The 25410-nt window shown below is 42.1% G+C and overlaps 1 protein-coding gene across 1 annotated transcript in view; it reads right to left on the bottom strand.

Moving 5' to 3' along the window:
- Positions 1-4907: 4907 nt before the first annotated feature.
- Positions 4908-25410, bottom strand: part of tmem145 (transmembrane protein 145) — a 33154-nt gene continuing 12651 nt past the window's right edge. The window contains exons 4-15 of the mRNA XM_070835992.1: positions 24674-24760; positions 23849-23950; positions 16801-16885; positions 16188-16259; positions 14013-14081; positions 13266-13346; positions 12875-12953; positions 11470-11563; positions 9267-9439; positions 8433-8553; positions 7850-8038; positions 4908-5147 (exon numbers count right to left, since the gene is read on the bottom strand). Coding sequence (XP_070692093.1) covers positions 4908-5147; positions 7850-8038; positions 8433-8553; positions 9267-9439; positions 11470-11563; positions 12875-12953; positions 13266-13346; positions 14013-14081; positions 16188-16259; positions 16801-16885; positions 23849-23950; positions 24674-24760 — 1392 coding nt within the window. The remainder of the gene's footprint in view (positions 5148-7849; positions 8039-8432; positions 8554-9266; positions 9440-11469; positions 11564-12874; positions 12954-13265; positions 13347-14012; positions 14082-16187; positions 16260-16800; positions 16886-23848; positions 23951-24673; positions 24761-25410) is intronic.

Genomic DNA, 25410 nt, shown 5'->3' with positions numbered 1-25410 from the left:
TAATAAATATTGTTTATAACAGTAACAGATTTTCACTTTTATTTCTTTGAGCAGCAGGTGTTCACCAAGGGAGGTTTGGCTAATACAACAGCAGCACACAAAAGGGGGGGGAAAGGCTCCAGCAATGAATATCCTAAGGAAAAATGTTTTCATTGAACAACTCAAACAAGCACAATTGAAGAACAAAGAACAAGTAGCTCAACACAACTAATATTACAGGTGGTTTCTCCAAATTCAACACAAAATGGCACTTTTAATGACGACTGCAGTCCTAAATAATTCAACCCCCTGAACAGACTCATAAATCAAGGTGTCGTCTCAAACACACCTGATACAACTAAGCAAGGGCCTCATTAGTGGCATCAGGTGTGTTTGAGATAGAACACATGAAAGACACAGACTGGCTAAAGGTTTGTTCACAGTGATGTTTGGTTGCATGTTAGAAATATGGGTGAGCCAAAAGAAATGTTCATAAAGTTAAGAGAGGAGATCATTGCCGTGCACAAACAAGGAAAATGATGCAAAAAGATGGCAAAGGCACTTAATGTTCCCGGAGATACTGTTGGAAGCATAGTTTGCCAGTTCAGAGCTAAATGAACACTGACTACATTACCTGGATGTGGCAGAAAGGGGAAGATATCAACAGCTGCCACCAGATTTCTGAGGAGGCAGGTGGCCAAAAACCTGCAGCAAGACTTGGAGGCTGCAGGCACTGAGGTTTCAATTTCTACAGTAAGGAGCAAACTAAACGCTGAAGGCCTCCGTGACTGAACTCCAAGACGTTCACCACTACTGACCCAAAAGCACAAGACAATATGTTCTAAACCAGCCACAGAGGTTCTTGGATTCTGTCCTGTGGAGCTTTGAAACAAAACCGGAACTTTTCAGGTCTGTGGATCAGCGGTATGTCTGGAGGAGGAGGAGGAGGAGGAATGAGGCATATGTGAAGAGAACGCTCTGCCTACAGTGAAGCATGGTGGTGGCTCTGTGATGCTCTGCTGTGCTTCTTCTGGCACTGGAGACCTGCAGCGTTTGGAGGGAAAGATGGATTCAATCATGTATGAGGAAATCAGTCTGTGAGGAGGCTGAAGCTTGGACGCCATTGGACCTTCCAACAGGACGATGAACATACCTCAAAGTCCACCATGGCTTGGCTTCAGAAAAAGTCCAGGAAGATACTAGAGTGGCCGTCACAGTCACCTGACTTGAATCCCATAGAAAATCTCAAATCAAAAATTTGAAGAAGGCGGTTGCAGCACAGAAACCCCAGAATATTGGAGGATATTGCTAATGAGTAATGGGTTAAGATTCCTCAGGAACGCTGTCAGAACCTGGTGTCTGGTTGTGCATCAGGTCTTAACAGCAAAAGGGTGCTCTACTAAGTACTGAAGAGGCTTTTCAAGAGGGGGCAGAATAATTTTGAGACTGCAGTAGTCATTAAAAGTGGCATTTTGTGTTGACTTTGGAGATTAGGATTAGTTGTGCTGAGCTATTTCATTTGTTCTTCTTTGAATTGTTGAACACAGCTGAAAGTTCTTTAGTGCAACTGCACATGAATTAGCCGGTGGTATGGTGATTAACCCCCCTCAAGTTCTACATACCATTTCTAACAATGAAAACAGGTGAAATGGTAACAAAAGGCTCTATTGTGTGCGGCTGCAGGCTGTCTTGAGCACGTATAAACTTACAAGTGAGACCGTACCGGCAGGGGGCTGTTAAATCCTTCTGTGGAGTGTCTGTCAGCATCATTAGCAAAGATTTAAATTAACCATTTTTAATTGGTTAATCCATCCATCAATATCTGCTACTTATTTAAGCCCATGCCATGTTAATTGATTACTTAAATTACTAGGAATTATTGTTATATACAGCTGGGATGTGCTAACAATTGTGATATAAGTCAATGAATTCCTGTAATTAATACATTATTGCAGCACTTATCATCCCCACTGGTTTTCTTTCACTGTTATGACAGTGACAAAGTGACAAAATGGTATAAGATTGCACTCTGTGTGGTACTGAAAAAGTCTTTAATGTGCTCAACACTTCAGAAACACTCTGACGAGTCGATGCCTGCGATGATTAAGGTCTATTATGCTGTATGCAGATGTAGACAGATCAAAAGGTGTTAGTGCATAAAATACCTTATCACTTCATCATTACCTGAACCGAAGTGCAGAAATTGTTCGAGTAATGGAAGTGAAGTGAATTGAATTTTTTCCTTTGAAATACTGGCAGCGATTAGGCTGAAAGCCATTTTACAAATTTAGACCCTAAGTGGAGAGCGAGCACAGGCAGGCACAGTTTGTTGTGACTCAGCAGTCACAGAGCACGTTACTGGCAGCAAGACTGTGAAATGTAATAATAATTAGGCTCGCCTACATCAGACTGTGACAAGCCTGGAGTCTGCCCCTGTGGTGTTTTACTTTACTCTTCTAAGGAGAACAGATTCTTAAAATAATTTGCAGATATTAGATTTGACACATTTGAATACATATCCTACGTGGAACACAAACATTGTAGACAAAAAAAAAAAAGCATTCCCAGACAAGGCCTCTAATAAAACCATACTTTTTTTTATTATTTTGGCAAAAAGTGTATATGTACAGCGTATTCAGAATTGTCATTTGACACCATTAAAATGCATTTGAACAGTGCTTCAGTGATGTGCTCTTAACCAGATCGCTCTGAGTAGCCTAAAAGCTGTGCTGTTGTCTGTCATGCATACATAATCTCTTTTCCTCAAGTCCTCTCACGTGCGTGTCTCAGTCCTGTAATTGTATGTCAATATACACAAGGTTGAAGCAGCGATACGGTATCAGCGGCCCTGTCCGTTAGCCGAGTCACCCTCCGTCTATTCAGTCAAGTCATGGCAACCATAACAAGAGGCAACAGCAGACAAAATGGCAGACATGCCTAATATAAACCAGACACATAATCAGAAATAACGGCTAGTACTCTAGTTCAAGTATCATTCTGTTTCACAGACTAAGTTACACCTCTGACTACACTCTCACAAGTTACACACCACAGTCCTAACACCTTTAAATACTCAATTACAGCGAGATTGCCATTGATAAATCTGTGGACTATTATTCGAGGACCACCGTTTTTATGAATCAGAAATCAATGAGTGGTCAAGATAAAAGTGGTGTGCGCTCTCTCAGGTTTGTTTTTTTTTTCACTTTCTGAGTTACAGGAAGCTGGTGGTAAACTCAGTTTCAATGACACTCTTACATGACTTAGCGACTTCAGTGATTCAATGTTAAATCACGTTGACCGAGCACGACACCCTCCCTAAAAATGTCCGCACAGTCGATGACGTTTTCAGACTGTATTTACAGGTGTATGCATCTGGAATACTACTCGATGTGGTGTGAATACAGGTTTCAAAGCAGTCCTATAAGGTGACATCATCACGAATAAACAGACTAAGACCAGGAACATTAAAGTGCTCCATGCAGGACAGACAAAATGTACAGTCTGTGTTGCTGTTTTCACAGTTCACCTACAAGGCGTTTTTTTTTTTTTTTTTTTTTTCTTTTCTCTTCGTCGTAGCTCAATGTTGGGGGATGTGAAACTAGTAATATTTGTTCAGCTTTTCGCACGGTTTAAACATTAAGAGTGAGATAAAGCTAACAACTATTCATGTTTCAGGTACTGGACAGAGGTGAGGATGAAGTTACTTGCGTTTTAAAAAAAAGGCAGCCTTCTAGTCTTAAACTACGGATTTGTATTAGTTGAAAGCCACAGAGAGAGAAGAGAGAACTCGACAAAAGGCGTACTGTAGTATTCCAGTAACTTCAAAATCACCCCTGTCCTTGTGCTGTATTGCATCAATACATTCACCAACGTCTACATACACAGAAATGACATTTTTGAGCAGGCATATTCTGCACTCCAGTGAAAATTCAACTAAAACTGGTTTTATATTGGTATTGAATTTATCCAGTCAAATGTATACTAAAGCCTATTGTATGTATTTACAAAAGTATACGTTTCAATACACACAATAAGCCTATATTGTATGGTCACGTGGAGTACATATATCAGCTTTTTGGACGGGAAATACAATACAAACATGCGTGTTTTACGAGTACCTAGAAGTGCCCACAGTAAACGTGACATTTTACATTGACACATCAGCATATCAATCCAGAATAACCAACTGCAATGAAGGCATATAAGAATATAAATTAACCCAACAAACTCCATATAGAGTAAATATCTATGCTTTATCAAAATGTGCCAAACATTAAAAAAAAAAAAAAAGTCTTATTTTTTTTACATGAATCCAATGAATGTAATGGCATGAACTTCTTCTGATGGTCACAGCACCGACTGGAATTTAATGATGTGGAAAAAACCCCATGAAAACAGATTTCCTTTTTTGAAATAAAACTATATAGAGTGGTAGCTTTCTCCTGTTTTAGCTATTTACAAACTCGTCCAGGCACACCATCAATGCCTCATGAATTTTTGAGAAAAAGTATTTCAAGAATTTTGTTCATTTCCGCATCGTGCACAGCTATCATTCTATTGCTCTGGCTACATCCACTTTGTCATCCTCCTCCCCGTGTGCCTTTTACTGGTCAACATCAAATATTTATTGCTTCTTTATTCTTTAACAAGCTCAGCACTCCTATCTAACAGCCATTTCCCCCTGACTCCTCCATTCGGGTTATTTCCATTCACAGGTGAAAAAGGACCGCTTAAGGATTCACTTTTCTGATGATTTCTCCTCTTCGGCCATCCAATCTTTTTTGGCTGTCCCTCCCGTCATTAAACAGTAACACCTTGATTTCCACTCTGACCCATTCTTTACTTTGTATTGTCAGTCTGTCCTTTCCCCCCATGCCTTCCCCTCTCTCCCTCTGTCCCGCCCTTGTCACGTCTTTCTCTCCGTCTCACGCCTTCGTTCCAAACCCTCCTCCACCTCCGCCCTGCATGCTGAAATACTCGGTGAAGGAAGGGAGCCGGGGGGGCAGCGGGGGCGAGCGTGCGGCCGGGCGCGGGGGTATCGGAGGTGGAGGTGGGGGCAATATTGACGTCAAGTCAGCAGCTGTGGTGATGATCTTCTGCTCGCTGTTCCTCGGGACCTCCGGTCCTTTACGGGCCACCGTCTCCTCCACCGTCTTCACTGGGTCCTGGGGGGAGGGAGATGATGGGTTTACACTTTTGACCTGGTCTGATCCTCTGGGTGTAGGTTACAGAAATGGGTTGCCCTGGCAAGAGAGTGAGACCTTGCAGACACCGTGTCACTAACACCATCCTATACATCACATTTTGACAGCTTCCTCTGCAGCTCACCGATGCTGTGGTGGTTACATAGGTTGGGCTACATTACACATGTACTGGGTTTCCTCACCTCCAGCTCACTTACTTAACTATCCACAAACCACAGTTTACCCTACTTCGCTTAGTTACGTAGTTTAGTTAGTTAATTAGTGTTTACTGTGTAGCACAACCTTTACGTAGGCCTTAAGTCATCATCAAGATATAATGAAGGACTTCTGTTATACATTTAACAATATGGCACATTTATGCTAAACCTAGGGATGACCTCAGAAAGAAGTGAAAAATGTCCATTAAAATTTCAAGGTCATCATCAAATATCTTGTTTGGTCTGACGAAAAGTCTGAAACCCAAAAATATTGAATGAACAGGTTCTCACACTGTGAAGCTAGAGCCACAGAGGATTTGGTATTTTGTCATGAAAATGACTTTCATTATTAACCAGTGATCAAAACACTAGAACATTTATTTTCTGTTGATCACTATAAGAATCAGCAGTGTACTGTCGTCAGTCTTCCACTGTTAAACATTACAGTGTATAAGAGCAAACTTTTCATGTGTTAAACCAGCATTTTAGCAACTAGTTTAGTTTTAATGATAGCGTGTTCAGAAATTGTGAGACATATAACATGATAAGTTCACTTAACTGTGATATGATCATCATATGTTATCATCATCATGTTAACTTATGGGGCAACACCATCCTTCATGCTGTCTATGGAAACAGTAACAGAACCAAGTCCCTCCAGTGTGGATGTTTTTATACTAAATACAGTATTTCATACATTTAAGTCTTGCCCTCCTTGGGAAGAGTAATAGCAAATTTGTTTTATCTGTAAATGGTTTTCTAAACAATTTTCAAGCTGCCTTCTGACCACATTACAGCACAGAGACTGCTTCTGATAACCTCAGTTTTCACCCTTCAGGCCAAATACTGCAAAACAATAAGACTGCGTGTCATACTGCATATAGCTACAGACAACACTCAGATTTACTTTGCTCTTTCACCAAACGACCCTCATCCAATGGACTCGCTTTATCGACGCAAGCAATCACCTGTAATGATATTTTCTTCACTTAAATAATGCATTTCATTTGACGACTAAGAGATGACACTTTTATTTCCCACCTTAATACAATATTCGATTATTAAGACTAAAGGCCAAGGTGGAAATTGTGGTGTTTTATATTACTTAATCCACACTGTTACATGGTCTTCTCAGTGTTTTCCAATTAAATGTCTGCAGCAAACGCAGCAATTCTGGTGCTAGATTTGTAACAACATCTAGGGGAAATGAGCACATTACTCCTTGTAGCACCACCACTATCTGGGTGGCGGCGCTACAAGGCAGATAGTGTTGCTAGGCACCAGTAATTTAGAGGGATGTTCAGGAGGCAGGAGTAAATGCAAAAAAAAAAAACAACTAACTTTTATCAATAAAATGTTTCCCGAAACACCAGCAAAATGAAACTTAATTTACTAAAATTAAAAAACTAAATTAAGATGGAGCAAAAAGAACAAAGGCACTAACCAAACCTGCAGCCTCACAGCGAGCTGCAAACTCCTTACTAATGTCAACAGCACCCAGCCCCTCCCCACTAAAAGGACCAAACATGTTTTATCTCTGCCTGATTGAGCAGCTATTTTGGGCTATTTATTACTGCCATGTCGTTCTATTCATCTTCATTGTCAAGTTTTGATGCCTTTTTATACATTAAACATTGTTAGTTGTATTTGTATCTGTGTTTGAAAGGTTCTGCGCTTGTAAACTTGCCTTTCCTTGTCAGGACTTGGTGTCAGTTGTCATGCATTTTGTCAACTTTGTACCAAGAATCTGGGTTGCTCCTTCATGCTGTATTATTCCTGCTGGTGTCTGCACATTCTATCAGTGTAGCTGAAGATTTGGAGCTCATCTTGTGTCACTCATTTCTGTGCGCTGTGAAAACGCAAAAAGTTCCCCAAGCCAGACAATTCATCACGGCGAACACGACACCTTCATTTGGGCTTGTCAAACTTTCTATTTACTCATTATTTCCTCATGCCCAAGTGTTTTCACGTCTGTGCGTGTGCTGCGTTACGCTGTGCTTACTGTCATTCACCTGAAGCCCACAGGAAGAGATGACAGTTTCCACAAGAAATAAACCTTAAAAACATGTCTCTTTACAAACTGCATTGTTACACTGATGCCTTGTAATTTGAGGCATCTTTGTTAGATGAGACAGCAGTTAATTTCAAGGTAGGTTTGACACAGTGAGGTCTGCATTTTAAAAGCATCAAAACATGACTACAACTTAGATGTATCTGGTTACATATAGCAGGCACTGCAGAATGGTTGGGAGGCGTTTAAACTGACATACAGTACACGGGCTAAAGTACTCACCGTGGTGCTTGTATTTACAGTAAACCTGTCTGCACCTTAATTTATTTCTCTTGTTCACGAATGGGGCAGATTTAATGCAAAATAAAACAATGATAATAATTAGCATTTGATCTTCTGTGTATTTAATCCAGGACATTCAGCATGCATCCAAAAACATGTGAAGTTAGACTCACTGATTGGATGGAGAAGAGCTCAGTAAAGTTGGGTTGTGAGTCTCCCAGGAAGGAGCTATTTCCATAGGCATGATGGGGGAAGCTCTCCGCCCCCTCGCCACCTTTCGGACTAGACAGCAGGATCCCGATCTGGGACGTCCGAACATGATACGGGAAGTTCTTATTGGCTGCTGAAGGTCGTGTGATAACCTGAGGGACACAAGCATGAAAAGACATGAAAGATCATTTTGGCTGATTCTTACATATGTAACGTATGTATAATCAGTATATATAGTAGAAAACATACAGCCACAGGATATAAGGTCCAAGTGAGAAATGTCAATTGCAATGCAGGCAGTGCCCAGGAATATGAAAGGAAATTTTGTGAGAGCAGTACGGCCCATTAGTAAAGAACAGTGTGTCGAAGGTGAGGAAGAGGTAGATAATGATGTGTGGAGAAGACAATCAGCATGAGGCATTTATGAGTCAAGGAGAGTGAATAATGTATGACTGACAGTGGAAATAATGACTCTTGAATAACATGAACTATGTAGAAGTGCTCTGCATAAGCGTCTGTGCCTGTGCGTGTGTGTGTGGTACGCACGAGAAAGACGATGTGAGCGTAGAGGTGGATGCCGAGCTGAATGCCGTTGACGATCTTCTCCCGGGCCCAACGAGGAATCCCAAAGTTGGCGATCAGAGCCATAACTGGCACTGCGAAAAACCTGCGGAAGACAAGTGGGTTGATTTAGGATAATGGTGTGGAGAAAGCACATTAAAAGAACAGATGAGAGCAGAGTTTGGTGGTGAGAGAAAGAGAGGCAGGGAGGAAATATATTAAAGCACAAGGAAAGATAAAGATGGGAGGAGAGGAGCGGCGTAGATAATGAGACGGGAGATAGTGGCGGCAATGAGAGAGAAATGCAGAGATAATATTAGTCTTTGTAATCTACCCTTTATTTCAAGCTCATGCTATTATGCACAGTGAGTGAAGGGCAGAGAAGCTGAGCAGTGTATGTAGAAGGGTTTTTCTCAGGGTTGTGTAAATGAAAAAATGCTACTTTCCAGTACAAAGCTTTAAACTGCCACACACATATGGGAGCATAAATTATTCTAATAGAAGAGACTTCATCAGCTGAGTAAAAATAGATATATTCCTCTAGCAATCATTCGTTCAAGTACAATTATCTACAGTGTTAGTAGAGCATGGAGGTTGGGCACACACTGTTGTAGAAGGGTGGCATAAAATAAACAACTTTTCATTCCCGGGCCGCTAAAGCATCAGCTATCTTGTGCACATTTTTACAGAGCGGCATAAATTATTCAAATTGAAGAGACCTCAAACAGAGAAATGTGTATTTCCCTACTCTGGCAATCCCTCGCTCAGGTGCTATTATCTGCAGCAAGGCCAGAGTGGAGGAAGCTGCGCAGGTCTCACCATAGTGTGTACGTGGTGAAAAAAGGGATGTAGAAGGGTTGTTTCTCAGGGTAGTGTTTCAGGGAGACCAGCACGGCGTAGCAGAACCACACGTAGGCCAGAAGCTGCAGTCCCATCAGTCCGTAGCCTGCAGGGCTGTCGTAGGCGTACAGCACTTCACCTGGGTCAAAGAACTGGATGAAGCAGGATGAAGATACACACGTTAAACTAGCTTAACTTTCACACAAAGTAGAAAAGGAGCATATAATGGTTTGACTACACATTGCGGTCTGTGTCCTAATTAATAAGATGAATAGCTCGTGGTTCAGCTGGTGCACTGCGATGCCAAAGCTCAGCTTGTAGGATTCTGTGTCCGTCTTTGACATTGACACTTTTTCTCCACAACTAGGTCATCGGCATGTGCGCCCAAAAGTGTTGTGTGTGCGTGTATGTGGTGTGTGTCCTTGCATCTGCACACACAAGAAGATTGTATTTCACAGTCCAGTGACTGGATAGCGTTGGCCATACAGGGTTACCCTTGCTACATAATGCATAGGTGTGACGGCTCGCTGTGGAGCTTCTTGGGATCCAACCAGAGACTTGTCAGATTCCCAACTGCAGGCCCAGTGCCAGGAACACTCTTCAAGTCTTCATTTCAGTTCCAATTGTAACCTAGTTTGGCGTATTTTTAGCAGGAGCTCCCCTGAGTTTTGAGCTCTTTAATAGCAGGGACCATGTAGGAGGGCAGGCGGCACATAAATTACACTGCTTCAGATCCACATACTGCAGTGTGACAGATGGCTATAGGCTCCAGCGTTAAATATAGCACGGATACTTCCACTGCATGATTCCCACTGGGTCATTACCACGCTGGATTCAAAGACTGTAATCCACTGTCCTTAAATGTACCATCATTAGATCTGACTGTGTGCTGGAGCCTCTGTAGTATGCAGAGATGTATGCACACACTCCTGAGTGTGTTATTAATTCATAAACCCGTATGCTGAACATCATATCTGGTGAAATCTGTTTCCGTCTTCATACACAGAGACACAGTAAAATTAATGAGAGCGGAGATCTTACAGTATGCTGATTAGTAATGTAAGTCCGACTTTCCAGTCCCAGGAAACCTTAAAGAAAGAGTCAATGATCTGAAGATTTATATCTCAGGTACAGTAGTAAGTACTGCAAACCTCTCAAATCAACTTGATGTGTATTCATAATTACCAATGTATCAGTGTAATGAGTGAGTTGACAGAAAAGGCCATTACAGCCCACGTTGATCTGTGGGCCCAACTCTTCCATGAATCTTTATGAGATTATTAAAAAAGCCAAAGAGAGCAATAATACGAGTGCAGCACTGTGTCAAACGCTGCCAAGTCAGAAATCTTGCTCCCAGTCAGCATAATTTAGACGCTGCTTTAAGTCACATCTGAAGAGGCAGAGCTTGGAAGCGTTCACACGCTTTACAAGTTGGAATCTAAATGTAAAATGTAAATAATCAAACTGCTGTACACTTTGCTTTTATTTACTACTGTACAGAGTAGTTAGTGTGAAATCGGGGGCTGTCACTAAAGATTACTGTCACTGCTGAACATTCTGTCAATTATTTCCCCAACTGATCAGTTAATCTTTGTCTATGAAGGGTGAGAAAATAAACAAAACATGCTCATTGTGTTTTCCCAGAGCCTAAGATGAAGCCTTTATGTTGTTTGTTCTGTCAACTCATGAGTCCAAATTTACATAAGAGACAGCTTTGATATAATATAATAGAAAAGCAACAAACTTAAGAAGCTGAAACCAGTGAATGATTCTTTTTCTTTTATTTTTAAAACTGTAATATCAATTTTCAGCTCTAGTTAAAATAACCCAATTGTGTCTTCCTACTTAAATGTATTACTGACAGGAATTTTTCCCAGCTTGCAGCTCATATTTACAGAAAACCTGACTAAACACCAGCGTGGCACACAATCGCTGCTGGTGAGGAAAGCAGGGGATGGAGTTGAGTGTTGACTAGTGATGAAACAGTTGGCAGCTCAGGTTCTGGGAATTATGGGGATTTACAATTGTTTGACATACAGCTGAAATGATAATTGATTTAAATACCTAAAAAAAAATCCATAAATTAATCAGTAATTGAAACAATCATTGACTACGGTGCAATGTGGGTAATGTATGGTGTGTGTGTGTGTGTGTGTGTGTGTGTGTGTGTGTAGCACTGTACCTCTGCTTCATAGATGAAGAGAATGACGTAGGTGATTGTGTAGACTGTCATGTAGATGCTCAACTTAACCGACCCACTGTGACTGATCCTCGCCCTGACACACACACACACAAACACACACAAAGAGGGTCAAAGGTCACACAGAAGTTAGCGGAAGATAAAAAACAAATACACACACACACACACAATCATGCATTTGCTGCTTCACACTCAAAGCAAAATCAGCTTAATCTAAAAGCAGCTATTAAACACCACATGGCACAAAAGACTGGTGGCTCAGCTCTGAACTATGAATATAAAATGGCTGCAGACTCATGGCCACTGTGAGGCAGGCTGTGAAAAAGGCTGTCCACACTCACAAAAGCAGAAACGACTGCTTCTTTATTTGCACAGCAGATATAGAAGCATTTCAGCGTTAAGCCTTCATCAGCATTTCAAAAACGTCCTTTGCTCGGACTAATTTAACAGCACACACCAGAGAAAACATATCAAAGTCATCGGGTAGTTATCTCCAAACTGTCGACTTATCAGTCACTGCAGATAAACAGACGTGCCTCTAGCTTGATGGTGATGCAGTTTTCCGTTTATTCACTGGGGTTTTAAGAGGGTCTAATAAGTCCAAGAGATCACAGAATCTCCCGAACCCAGAGGAGGATGTAATCCTGGAGTCTAAAAAGACAGCTTAAATCTTTGAGTTCAGTCTAGAAAACACCCACAGAGATTCAATTGCGCCCCAAGCAGGACCAGTCTTCAAACTACGAGTGGTGGTTTAGATGTTGACTCACCACGAATCAAAACTCCAGACATTAGGAGCAGCCTTTGTACTGAGCCCTTTAGATTTAGAAAAAAAACATCATTGTGACCTTTTCTCACATTTAACGGACTCAGATAGCCACTTCTGGGGATAGCTTGGCAACAATTTAAAAGCAGTGTAAGAACTGCTGGCATGTTTGATAACTGGACTGACCACTGAGAGTGGAATAGGGCATTTCTCTAGTCAGGTGTGAGATGGATACATGCTGATGTGCCAGAAAAGGATAGAACTCATAAATCATCTATTGTGCAGGTTATCTGAAATGATGCCTGTCGCAAGCAAAAGTCCACTAAGCCTTGCCAGACAACACTGAGCAAACCAAAAGTTTTTAGACCTTCAGCTGACATGGAAACACATAAAACATCAGATTCCCCAGACGTATCAAGTGTTCATCCAGACCCTGTGTGCTAACTGACTTTCTGACTGACACCTAGCATTGTCACGCCATGAGATACAGCGTAATGACCGTGACAGAGAGAGACAGCAGCAGCACAAACACACCCCCACAAGGTGACAGGTTTGCTTGAACAGAGACACACACGAGCATGGAAAAATACAGACATAAGCTGCAAAAACAGCGCAAACCCCCACCTGGTGACAGTGAACCCTTTGCCCAACAATATGAGCATCAGAAGGAACACCAAGAAACTGACGGAGAACAGTAATTTCCCTGGAGACAGACAGAGAGGAGGAGAGACACAGAAAGTGAGAAAGAGGAGACAGAGGGGGTAATTAGGTTGTGGTTTCCGAATCTGTAATTTCAGAGGGGAAAGATAAAATCAGGTTGCCACACACATATGCGTGCATACACATACACACACAAAATCATGCCTATGCCCATCAAACCAGCTATTACACTTCTTCACCCGCGCACACATCCATCATCGTCCACTCATTCATTCTGCTCGAGCGGCAAGTGATTTTCCAGTGCAGAGGCAGAGTCTGTCAGTCAGTCGGTGGCCGATGCAGGAGAAGAACTCACCAAGTATTTTCAGGCTGCCGTTGCCAACTCCATCTCTAGCATACAGGCCCCAGTAGACACAATGGAACAACAGGCTGAGCACTGCCAAGTGGAAAAGATGCAGCGAGGAGACAAATGAGAAAATAAGAGAGCGGCAAAATGGGGGAGGGAGGGGAGGAGAGAGAGGGGAGAGAAGCAGGGGGAGGGGGGGGTGTTGGGGAAGAAGGAGAGAGAAGGTAGATGTCAGAGAGGAGAAGTAAAGAAAAGATACAGAGCAGCGGAGATGGGGAGATGATAATGAGGATAGAGGTAGAATGGGAAGGTAGAGTGGGAAGAAGAGAAGCGAGACAGAAAGGAATTGATAAAAGGAGATGAGAAAGGAGCAGAAGGCTTGAGAGAAGTGGGAGGAGAGGGAGGGAGAGCATTTAGAGGTGGCAGGAGAATCGAGAAAGGGATTAGGAGAGGGGACAGGCAAGCGGGAAGGAAGACGGCGAGATAAGGGGGGAGAGGGGTGAGGGGAGGATAGGGTGAGAGGAGTGGGGGGGTGTTCGTCAGTAACAGCATGCTCCACTGAACACAGCATGGCTGTTTGCAAAAGTTCCTATTCAGAGGCTAATAAGGGCGATAATATCTCGGCTCTTTTAGTTGGGATTAAGGTATGAGATGCTGCAGCCATGTGTGAAGCTCATTGTCATCTTGAGTGTGTTACGGCGTTGTGTGTGTGTGTGTGTGTGTGTGTGTGTGTCTGTTCGGGACAGAAGCGCTCACCCTCCACACCTGCCGCCGTCATAAACATTTTGTAGGTTGTGTGAAGAAGCTGTCTTCCCTTCAGATTGTCTGCAGGGGAAAAAAAAACAAGAATAAGATGGAGGTGATTGAGGTGTGTGTGTGTGTTGGTGGGGAGAGAGATAAAAAGGATGGAGATATGCTAACAGATGGCGAAGTGGAGCGAGAGAGGTACAGAGAGAGAGAGAGTGAGAGAGAGAAGAGGAAAAATAAAGAACAAGGGAACGGAGGGGAGCGACCATTAGTATGCATCCATCTTGTGATGCACACGTCTGGATGAGGCCTTATACGTCTTCTCTGCTCTCTCCCCCTAATCTGAGAGGAAATATTTTTAATGCGTATTTAAGCAGGCAATTTGACTACCGAAACACTCCTACAAACAGCAGTGGCCCGGAGGGAAGAATTTACAGGGGGAGGAAGGACCATAAACCTTCACACACACACACACACACACACACGCACACACACATACATACACACTCACAGCTACCCGTATAACAACAGCCTTAGCCAGCCAAATGCTGCTGGATCATCCCATGACTTTTCTAAAAAAAAAAAAAAAAAGGTCCCCTGATGACTAAAAGGAACATTTCTGCCAAAAATTTAAATTCTGTGTCTTGAACTTAATGTCTTATGACCTTTAAAACTTTTTCCCATTCTTTAAAAAGCTGCATGCATCCCTGACATTAGTGAATACTGTTTTCATTTAGGGCCCTTTAGGCCTTTTTCCACAATTTGTTCAACACTCTACACAGTTATTTTCATGACATTTGTTTGATTCTAACTTGTGCAAATAAATAAAACTCAAACTCAATAAAACTTAAGCCTCCATGTGTGTGAATATTCCAGTGAAGCCAGCAGAGGCAGCATACACATGGTGGATAAGATACAGCAGTGCACTCAAAGCTGTTTCCCAATTTGCATAAAATCACAATAAGATTTCAGCAGAATCCACCAGTCAAAAGATGTATTTGCACCTCATTACGCTGCCTGATTCCCCTGCACTATGGCAAGCAAAGCCAGAAATAAACTTCCCCCTACAGTTATGACAGGTCCACTTCCATTTCCAATCAATATACTAACTTTCAGATACATTTGACGACAAAACACTTGAACAAAGGATCAGTTTTGTATCCAGCCATGAAGATAGTTTTGGTTCTCCTAGCCCAGATTTTGAGCCATTCATGTTGCAGATTTCTGCCTTCACATTCACACCAATAAAATGGAGCTGTGTGTAATTTAGAAATGGTTTCTGCCAAAGACAAAGTCCCACTAAAAAACTACTGACAGGGAGTTCTGTTGATTATCCTGAGAAAAAGTTGCTGCTGAGTGTTTCAAATTATATTTTTATTAAGCTGTGAGCGCAAAAACAAATTCCATTTTCCTCCATTGTATTGGGGTGGCTGCAGAAATCTTAGACATGGATACTTCAAAGTCCTGGCTAATAAAACCAACACTTTGATGATAATAATGAATGAGACATTAAAAAAGAAATCTGTTACACTCATCTTTTTCTCTAATTCCTGCCATTTCTCTTTGGGAAACACTTCTTCCCCTGCTGTATTGGTTCATTGGTTCATTTAAATGGGTTACAAGTCACAAGTGGTAGGAAAATAGAGTTAAGTATGAAGATGTGTTTTTTTTTTTGTCATTTAAGCAAATCAGTTCTTTAAGAGTGTGGAAGAAGGGAAGTATGTGGCTGCACAGGAAGAACCTCACATGAAGAAAGAGGAGAATGACAGAGAGCAATCATTTGTTCTAAGCTGCTTGGGGTTATTTGAGCTGTGACCTTCGTATGACAAACTCGCTTCACTAACCTTCAGGCTACCACTACCATCTCCATTCAACCATTCGCCTTAACACGAAAACCAAAACCCGCTCTCACCGTCCTCTCACTCCTGCTTTTTATGTTGCTCATGCTCTGTTCCGACAAACCCAGAGAAAGAGAAAAAATAGGTACATGCTCCACCTTTACTTATCAGAGGAAACATGAAGACTTACTCCTATCCCATCAAGAAAACATGTAGATTTTATAATAGATCTGAAGAAAGGGGCACTTTGTGACTGCTGTGGGCTTTGAAAGTCAGAATAAATTGTCTTGTTCATAGAAGGAGAGAGAGAGGGAGAGATAAAGTAAGTGGAAAGGACAGTACTTACAGGCAAAGTAGCAGGAGAGGAGGAACACCATGGAGAAGATGACCAAGAACGTGATGTCCGTCTCCAAGATTCCTGGGGAGAAGGGGGGTGGGGGACATGGAGGGAGGAAACAGAATAATTGATGAGAAAGAAAGATGGGGAAAAAAACCCAGAAGAGAAGCAGTGGGAAAAGGAAAAACGAAGATGTAAGAGAGAAGGTGGATTCAAAACCAGGAAGCAAAAGGGGTAAGTGAGGTTTTCAGAGAACATCAAGGTGAAGAAGTGGGGGGATAAAAGAGGAAGAAAAAGGGAGGGATGAAAAATCCAGAGAGGCAGGTACGTGATAAGGGTATGGGATTAGTAAGAAACAGAGAGAGAGGGAGTTACAGTAGGAGAGCGGGAAAGAGAGAGAACATTGGAGATGTAGGAATAATTCATTTAGAAGCTACCCGGGCCTCTTCTTCTTTTCATCCCGTCCTCTCAGCTCATCTATCATCATTAATTCATTCAGCCGTCTCTTCATTATTGTAATTTGTTCAGTTCAGTGTGCTTTATTGGCCGTGCTAAGTGGTGTTGGCTTGTGCCATCAGCGATTCGTTCCATAATCTCTCTCTTTCCATCTAATCACTCTTACCAAACTCATCTGCAGAGAAATGCTGCGTCCAGAAAGACTGGCCATTGGTCAGTTTCATCTCGTACTCCAGCTGCAAGCCTTCGCCCTGGAGAGAGGAGAGGGGCAGAAAAAGACGGAGAGAGAAAGACAGAGAGGAGGCAGCGGAGATTAAAAATACATTCTCTTACACTGTTACAGCCTTTGCGATCCGTACAAAATATACATTAATGCTTGAAGCTGTACTAGACAGTTCTGCAGGTTGAAATGTTAGCAAGAAGTAACTCTTCAGATATATTCCAACACATTATTCCTCTGACTTTTTGCTATTTTCTTTTAAATAAATCTGACAATAGAGGCCTGCAGGGCCTTTGTGTGAGATAAAAGGCATGCTAGCTGGACTTACAAGCTACATCTTACAGTTAACCTGTTTGAACCTCAGAGTGCTGGATCACCCAGACAGCATGAGTGAGAAAGAATTAAACTAAAACAGCAACATCACAACATCTTGGTATCTATACATAAAAATCAATATAAGATAACAATATTTTGAGGATGGACACAGAATATTTACTTTCACAGAATATTTACAACTCTAAGAGGGATTGAAGTCCATCTGAAATTAAATTGCATATTTATTTTCTGCTACAGCACACATATCTGCTCTGAGCACCTCATGTGCTATGTTCTGCTTTGAAACACAGAAAATCATAAAGCAAAAAGGAGAAACTTTTGATTTTCGGATTTCATGATGGTGCCCTCTAACTTCACATTGATCTGTCAGAATACTGCGAGTTGCATCGATGGCGGAACGTCTGGGTTTTGTTTGATTTTTGCTTTTCGTTTTTTGGCACAAGCGCGAGTGCAGTGGCTGAGTGTGGAGCCGATACCAAAACGAAACGTTTTTTTTCTTTCCTTTAGGGGCTCAGAGGTAGAGTGGGTCGTCCAACAATCCGAGAGTCGGTGGTTCGATCTCTGGCTCCTTTGAGTCAGCATGTCGAAGTGTTCTGGGACAAGACGCTGAACCCCAACTTGCTCCTGAAGCTTCATGAAGCTTCAGTGTGAGTGTTAAATTCCACCTGAATGAATGGTGTGTGAATGGGTGAATGAGTGGTCGAAATGACTGGAAAGGTGCTATACAAATACAGACCATTTACCATTTTACCATTTCCCGGACCTAATCTGTTCAACATGTAAAACAAGATAATGGACATGTTTCCACTAAACACTTTTTTGTGGTTTAACAGAAGAATCAAAAGTTCTCAAAAGTTAAATGCTGCCATATGAGAAACAAAAATGCTTGATGCTTTTAGTACTCGACAGCCTCTGATACTCACTGCTTCTCACCACCAAAAAAGTATTGAAATTTGTCGGTGAGCTCCATCGATAAAGAAGCCTTTATTGCTCTGCACTCAGACAGATCACAATGATCAGTGAGCGATTAATAATGCAGCCTTTCAGCCTGGGAAAAGAAAAATCAAAAAACTATACCACCTAATGATGAACATTTAAATACATGAAGATGTTTAGTCTCCTAACACATCAACCTGCTTTAAAAAAACAAACAAAAAAAAAACATGCAACATATCCAAAAAAAAACGCACAACCAAGATGCAAAATGTTTTCTCAGAGCCGCAGACATTTTCCCGCTGATGTTATATTCTTGTTGTATTCTACGTGACTGAACAGTGTGCCACGCGCAACTTCAGTGGACTTACTTTCGGATTTTGTTTGATGAGTTTTGACATAAAATTCCTCCCTAACACAGCTGTAATTTCAAATAACACAGCTCAGATTGCTTCCGCCTTTTGCACCCAAACAGGAAGGAAACGGGCAAATCCTCCTTGGGGAAGAACACAGTGTTGGTTTCGCTGCTCGGTGTAATTGTGCCATATTGTCAGTCAGCCCCCCAGCTGGCCTCAAAGGGCCCTGGGATCCCCCAGGTGTGTGGAGGAAGTTAGTGGAGAAATAAAAAGGAATCTAGGCTGCTCTACCGACTGTGCTGCCAATGAGAAGATGACCCAGATTAACAGGAAGGAAGGATGGATGGATCATATCCATAGCAACAGTTTTCTTTGATTTAATGCAGAGTATTCCTGTTTTTTATTATTAATAGTTAGTGTGGCACACTTCTAAATTATTTGTTAAGCTCATTATAACTGTGTGTCATTCAGATATGATATGTTCTACATAGCGGCTTTATGAATGAGAGCTCAGAAAGAGAATATTTGGATGAGTAAACAGGCAGGAAAGGAGAAATACCGTGGAGAAAACGAACATTACCTGTGTGGTAAACCACTGTTGGAAAGATGTTAAGTCGCACTTGTCACACAAGTAAAAAGTGTCAAACTCAAGTGAATTTGGAGGGTGACAGAAAATGAGGAATGGGGAGCAGAGAACAAGAGTTGGGGGACAGAGATGGGTTGACAATCAGAGCACAGAGAGCTCATTTCACACACACAAGTTCAAAGCCGATGGAGTTCGCGCTTGTTGCGGTGGAGCGAGGGAAAAGAGGGGGGGAGGAAAAAAAGACTTTGATTTCATTTGGCAGCCTGAGACTCCATCTCACTCCCTCCATCAAAAAGGGCGAGAAGCATGGAGCGTGCACTGCCACAAAATCAATACAGACACAAAGAGCAGGGAGACAGAGATAAAGAGAGTGATACATGTAGAGAGGGAGAGTTAAAAAAAAAAGCAGGTACAGAAAAAAGCCAGAATGAAGAAAAAGGAGCAAATGCAAAGACGGAAAGAGAGATGGCTGCAGGAGAGAATGGACAGATGAGCGGAGGAGTAGCACTTCGCACAGCAGGGAATCTCTCTCTGTGGAGTCGACAGCGAGTCACAAGACGATTTTGGGGGGTTGCTTATTGGTTTCAGGTGTAAAAAGGCGTCCGCCTCTGAGATACTGGACTGATATATCACACACTGAAGGTGCTCTCACCCAAACACCTGTGCAGTCTTGTACATCTTCCAGCTCCCCTGGGCTGCTGATAACTGCATTTAAAAAGAGTCTTTTGGGAGTGTTGATCTTGTCTCTGGGAGTGTTTAGATATCGCTTGCAGTTTAGGGACCTGGGGAGTGTTTCTCAGTAATGTGAGTGTACACAGACAGTAATGCTGGACATCTAAGCAAAATATGTGGAGACCCAAACATAATACTAATACAAATAATACTAATAATAATTTACTAAATAATGGTCAAAACTGAAGAAGCAGAGGCCCTGATATCCTGACACTAATATGAGTCAAGCTCTAGAAACACTGGAGCCTACATTTCCCAGAATGCCCATCAAACTCCACACCTCCAGTTTCTAATATAGGTTTTTTATAGGACATGACATGTTTTCACAGGCCATGTACCACTAACCATAATGAGTAAATTGACTTTGACGTGGAAATTAAATAAATAAAGTGTCCTATTAAAATGCTGTCATAACAACCTTCACTGTTTGAGGACGACTTTCCAGAACATTTTGGAACCTGGCTGCAAGGATTCAGCCACAAAGGCATCAGCGCTGATGTTGTGCTTACACAACCTGGCTCAGGGCTGAGGTCAGGGCTCTGTGAAGGCCAGTCGAAGTCAGAGATTTCTTCATTTCTGCTCTGTCATGTTAAAACAGGAAAGGACCTTCTCCAAACTATTGTAACAAATCAGTAGTCAGTTGTCTAAAGTACCATTGTAGGCTGTAGCACCAAGATTTCCCTTAATTTGATCGAAAAACAGCCCTAGACTAGAGGCACCTCACTGTCCAAAGGCTATAATCTGACATTCAGACAAAACAAATAATCAATTAATCAAGAAAATGAGCACCAGATTAATAATAACTGTAGCCAGTAATGAAAATAATTGTTAGGATAAAGCAGATTTTGACATACAAATATTCTAGCAGAGTCACAGTAAACTATATAAGTGCTGCACTTGTGTTCAAATAGCCACACATATTCAGGCCTGTTCATTTCCAAAAAGATGAGCATCTCTCCCAGAAGACTTGCAACACTTTCAAATACTCCTCTTATTATTTCTTATTTTTTACATGAAAGAAAAGCGGTGTTTCAAGTCCAAACTGGCTCCCCATCTGGCACAAAAGGATACGATAAGGATCCCTCTTCTGTATGTGACTAGTGTCTTTATGAGAGATGTAGTTTCCAGTATTTTTGACTGAAACCTGGACAACACACAGCAGATGTGGGCGTGCTTGTTCCATAAAGATGAGTCGTGAGTTGACAGCTGAGAGATTTCGGCCATTGTGGAGGTCTGCGCCCGTTAACAGCCAGACTAATTTTAGTGCTTCCTTGGCTCCCTGCTGGGGTCATTTTGTTTCATTACCAGCAGTTGTGCTCGGCATAATTAAGCAGAGGTTGATTAGAGCCATTCAAAGCTCTCCAATTCTCTTCTTCTGTTTCAAAGACCACAAGGATAAACGCCTCATAAACTAATACTCAGACAACAGTGGCTGGGGTGCGAGGCAAGCAATGGAGCCATGCTATTGAACTGTTCTGTTTTTTCTATTTTCGGTATAATTAGCTCTACCTAAGGAGTTCTACTCCTGTAACTCCTCCAAAATAATAACATCATAGTGACTCATCAAAAATAAAAATACCAGGCAATGTGTTCTTTGCCTTCACCGCTACATGGATGCAATTAGAGCCACGTTGTGCAGTATGATGTATTATGACAAGTAAAGCTTTTTCAAGGAAGTTTTTGAGACTATATTCCACATTCAAGCCGGCTAATTTCAGTGAACTTTGATTATTCTGGCAATTTACTTGTCTGAAAAACCTTCATCCTGACTGCCAGAGGTCCTCTGCTCTGCAAGTTGTGATGACCTGAATTTTATTTATAATGACTGTCTTTCTTTCCACCTGATGAAATAATGATTATTTGCAGCCTCAAGGTTTCCTGCTATAATTAATCAAGAGAAATTGCCTGGAAATGTTAAATAACGATCAGCCTTTTATTTTAGGCGAGTGCAGGCGAGTCTACATCTGTGAATTGAGAGTAGACATCCTCTGTTTATAAGGGCTTATGACCTGATATAGATCTAGACCCACTTCAGCACGGGTGCAGACTGAGATGGAAAGTGCATGAAAGGAGGAGGATAAGAGAGAAACAGGGACAAAGTGAGGTAAATAAGTAGCAGCACATAAAAGTGAGGGTGCACGGACAAATGCATGGAATGAGCGAGAAGCAAAGAAAAAAGGAGACCAGCGAGATGGCAAGATAGAGAGGAAAAACACAATTAGAGACAGAGAGCAGCAGGAGGCGGCGAGGTAAATAGAGATGAAATGGCGTGGAGCGCGTCACAGCCTGGTGACAGAGGGCTGAAAGAGAGCGGGACGTAGCCAAAGATTGTGAGCGACAGAGGTAGGAAAGACAGAGAGGTGTGAAAGCGAAAGGGGGGCGGGAGGGGGCGGGAGTGGAAATTGGCCGCAGGGCGCAGCGTGCATACGTCCCCAGGAATGGAGACGGAGCTTTTATACTTTAGTCCAACAGCATTAGGCAGCATGTCTATCAGCGGACGCTGGCGTAACACTAAACCACACTCCGTGGGAAGGATCCATTCTAATCATATTCCTCTTCAGCCAGCACTCTCAACAGACAGCACAAAAACAAACCCACAAAAAAAAAAAAAAAACACTCACACACAAATACACAGTCATGACCAGGAGCGTGATGCTGATGTAACCCAGAGTGTGACACTGATAGGCAGGCAGACGTACAGTGATACACATCCAGCAGAAGTATAAACGTATTCACGCTTTCCCTCACCCACTTTCACAAATGTGAAAACAGTGTACACATAAAAATTTAGCAACAACAGTGCACACACACACACACACACACACACACACACACACACACACACACACACACACACACACACACACACACACACACACACACACACACACACACACACACACACACACACACACACACACACACCTATTCCTGGGATCCGTCTTTGACTGAAGCACTCGGTGTGGGAGGATGCATCATCTCCGTGCAGAGCTATCATTGTACAAGCTCATGATTTCTTCACCAAGTGCCCCAGTCCAGACTCACATCAGCAAACAACACAACACATCTTTTGCTCCTGGCACACCATTAGCGCAGCACTGAGTCCCATTATAAAACAACACAATGCTTAAAAGTCCCTGAAGCTAGCTAATCAATAGACTACAGTGGAGCCCTGCTAAGGCATGTTTAGCACGGTTTAAGCAGGGGGTCGCACGCTATGAGTCTCTGTGCTTTGTTGTACAAAGCATGGGTGGCAGATAAAGCGCCTCACACTGTCCATATGCAATTCAGAGAGAGATGCACAGATTCAGGATCAGCTGAAGCATATCATTACTATGAGCTGTATTACCGTTGGGATCAGGTCTGCAAAACATAATAGCATTTCTAATCGTTGGCATTGTATCATTTTTTTTAAATTGCATCCTGTATATCTATCTCTGTAAATCAAAGGGGTTTAATTTCCATGCACTTTGCCAATTGAGATGACTTTACTTCTAGAAATTAAAATGTAGCCTGGTGGGAGATGCTCAAATGGGGACGCACTGGGACAACAATTATTCTCAATTTGATTAAAAATTTAAAAAAAATGAAGCCAGCATAAAAAGTAGCCTTAAAGCATCCAGGTCCTTCACAGAGCCCTCCTCAGGGTGTAACGGGTATATTTTTGCCTGTGCGTTCCCATTTTAATATCTGGTGCTGCTGCTCGCACCTGAAATCTGTTGGAGTCCTTTTTTGTTTTTTGCTTGATTGCAAGAACTTAAAACTATGATCTAAAATGTTAGAATAGCTATTCCTTGTGAAAGAAACAAAAAACATTTCAATCAGTTTATAGATACTTAAGACAAGTACGTGAAATTTTGTCTTATAAAGAATCTCCCTCATCAGTTTTGATGGCTTGACGCTGATGATGAAGTTTTTTCATTTGAACAGCAGCAGAAAACAAACAATGACGGCGGAGTGATGCCGTGGCAGCCGCCTGGTAGCACGCCCTGCCATCGCATAGAGAAAGAGCCAGCGGGGTCACGGGGGGGCGTCAGAGGTCAGTGCTTACCCCACACTTGCTGAGAGCGATGTACCACCATCTCTCCCTCACTGAGCGGAAACTACGGCCACCCACACAGCTCAGAACCTCCTCGTCGCCGTCTCCCTCCACCTGAGAGAGAAGAGAGGAAGAGAGACAGAAGAAATGCATGGGGGTGGGGTGTGCACAGAATACGTAGTTATCCGAAAAAGCCGGCGTGTTTTACCTTAGAGACACAGTAAATTATCACAGTGGAGTCTGCGCCTGATATATCAAGATACAAACATATTTCACACCCAGATATAGCCTGAAATGTGGCAACGAGATCCACTAACCGCCACAACAACAGAGTCTCGCTGGAGATCACACTTCCTAATGTGATAAACAAACACGGTGTGTTGCTTATTGAAAAAGACACAAAAGAAATATAAAAAAAAGGTGCTACAGGAGAATAAAAAACTTTTGGACCTATTCTAGTTGACCGGTATGAATCATCAACAGTGGAAATGTGTGAACCAGTAAAACACTTTATATGCCATTAGCTCTCACTGCTTCTCTCTCTGTGTATTTGTTTACCTCTTTTACATGTTTCTGTTCCTTTTTTGCATTACAAAAGAATAAGTAATAGGAAAGATTCAATAAATGCAGCTGTCTGGTGATGAAAGGGAATAATGCGATACTCTGTAACACACAATATATCACACACAGTATTACACAGAGAGGTCAGAGAGACGCAGTACGGCATCCCAGCATTAGATTCTGTGGGATTCTCAGTGGCAGGATGCCATTTAGTGCAAGTATGTGTGTTTGTGGATATTTGCAGGTGTGTGTGTGTGTGTGTGTGTGTGCTCTTACCACACAGCCTGACCAGGTGTAGCGCGTTGTGAGGTTGATGACCTGGTTGTTCTCAGGCCTCAGCACCGCTTCCTTCTGGTAGCAGTTCTGACGGGAGGAGACACAGTAAAATCAAAAGGGGGGACGATGTTTAAAACATCTTAAAAAGATTTACATTTCTGTTGTAGCTACTTACCCTCAGCCTTTCGCAAAAAAACCCTTTTCAATAAAGCTCAGAAGAGGTGCCCAAACTTGGTGCACGTAGCTGCGGGTTACACACCTACATTCAGCTCTGTGCGTATTAAGTAATAAGAAAACTAGCAGCGAAAGCTTATGAGAAACTGTTTTTGTGTGTTTAATCAAACTGTAATTAAAATTATGGCTGCACTGCCTTCTGGTCTATTGAAGCCGCTGTAAGTGGAATTAAAATTGATATTTTTTTTTGTCTCCTCTGTGATGGATTTCTCCCCGTGTGACTGCTGCCTGGAATGAAGGCCACGCTATTTGAGTCTGGGAAACAGACACCGAAATCGTCCTGAGAGCTGAAAAACGGCGAGCTGTTTGTCGCTGTGCTGGAAATATCTGTAAGTCACATTAATGTCACATCTGTGTGTCTAAAGATGTCTGGAAGAAGAAGAATTCACCACCAAATGACTACATGTGCCAAGAAATGTGAAGTACCAGGTCAATGTTATCGTTTTTTTCTTACAGTGCTCGACTGTTTTAGCATGGATTTTACACAGAGCACAAAACACTTG

Source organism: Pempheris klunzingeri, chromosome 8 (assembly GCF_042242105.1).
Source record: "Pempheris klunzingeri isolate RE-2024b chromosome 8, fPemKlu1.hap1, whole genome shotgun sequence".
Lineage (NCBI taxonomy): Eukaryota > Metazoa > Chordata > Actinopteri > Acropomatiformes > Pempheridae > Pempheris > Pempheris klunzingeri.
Note: the sequence above shows the minus strand (reverse complement) of the source record. Positions and strands in the feature narration are given on the sequence as shown.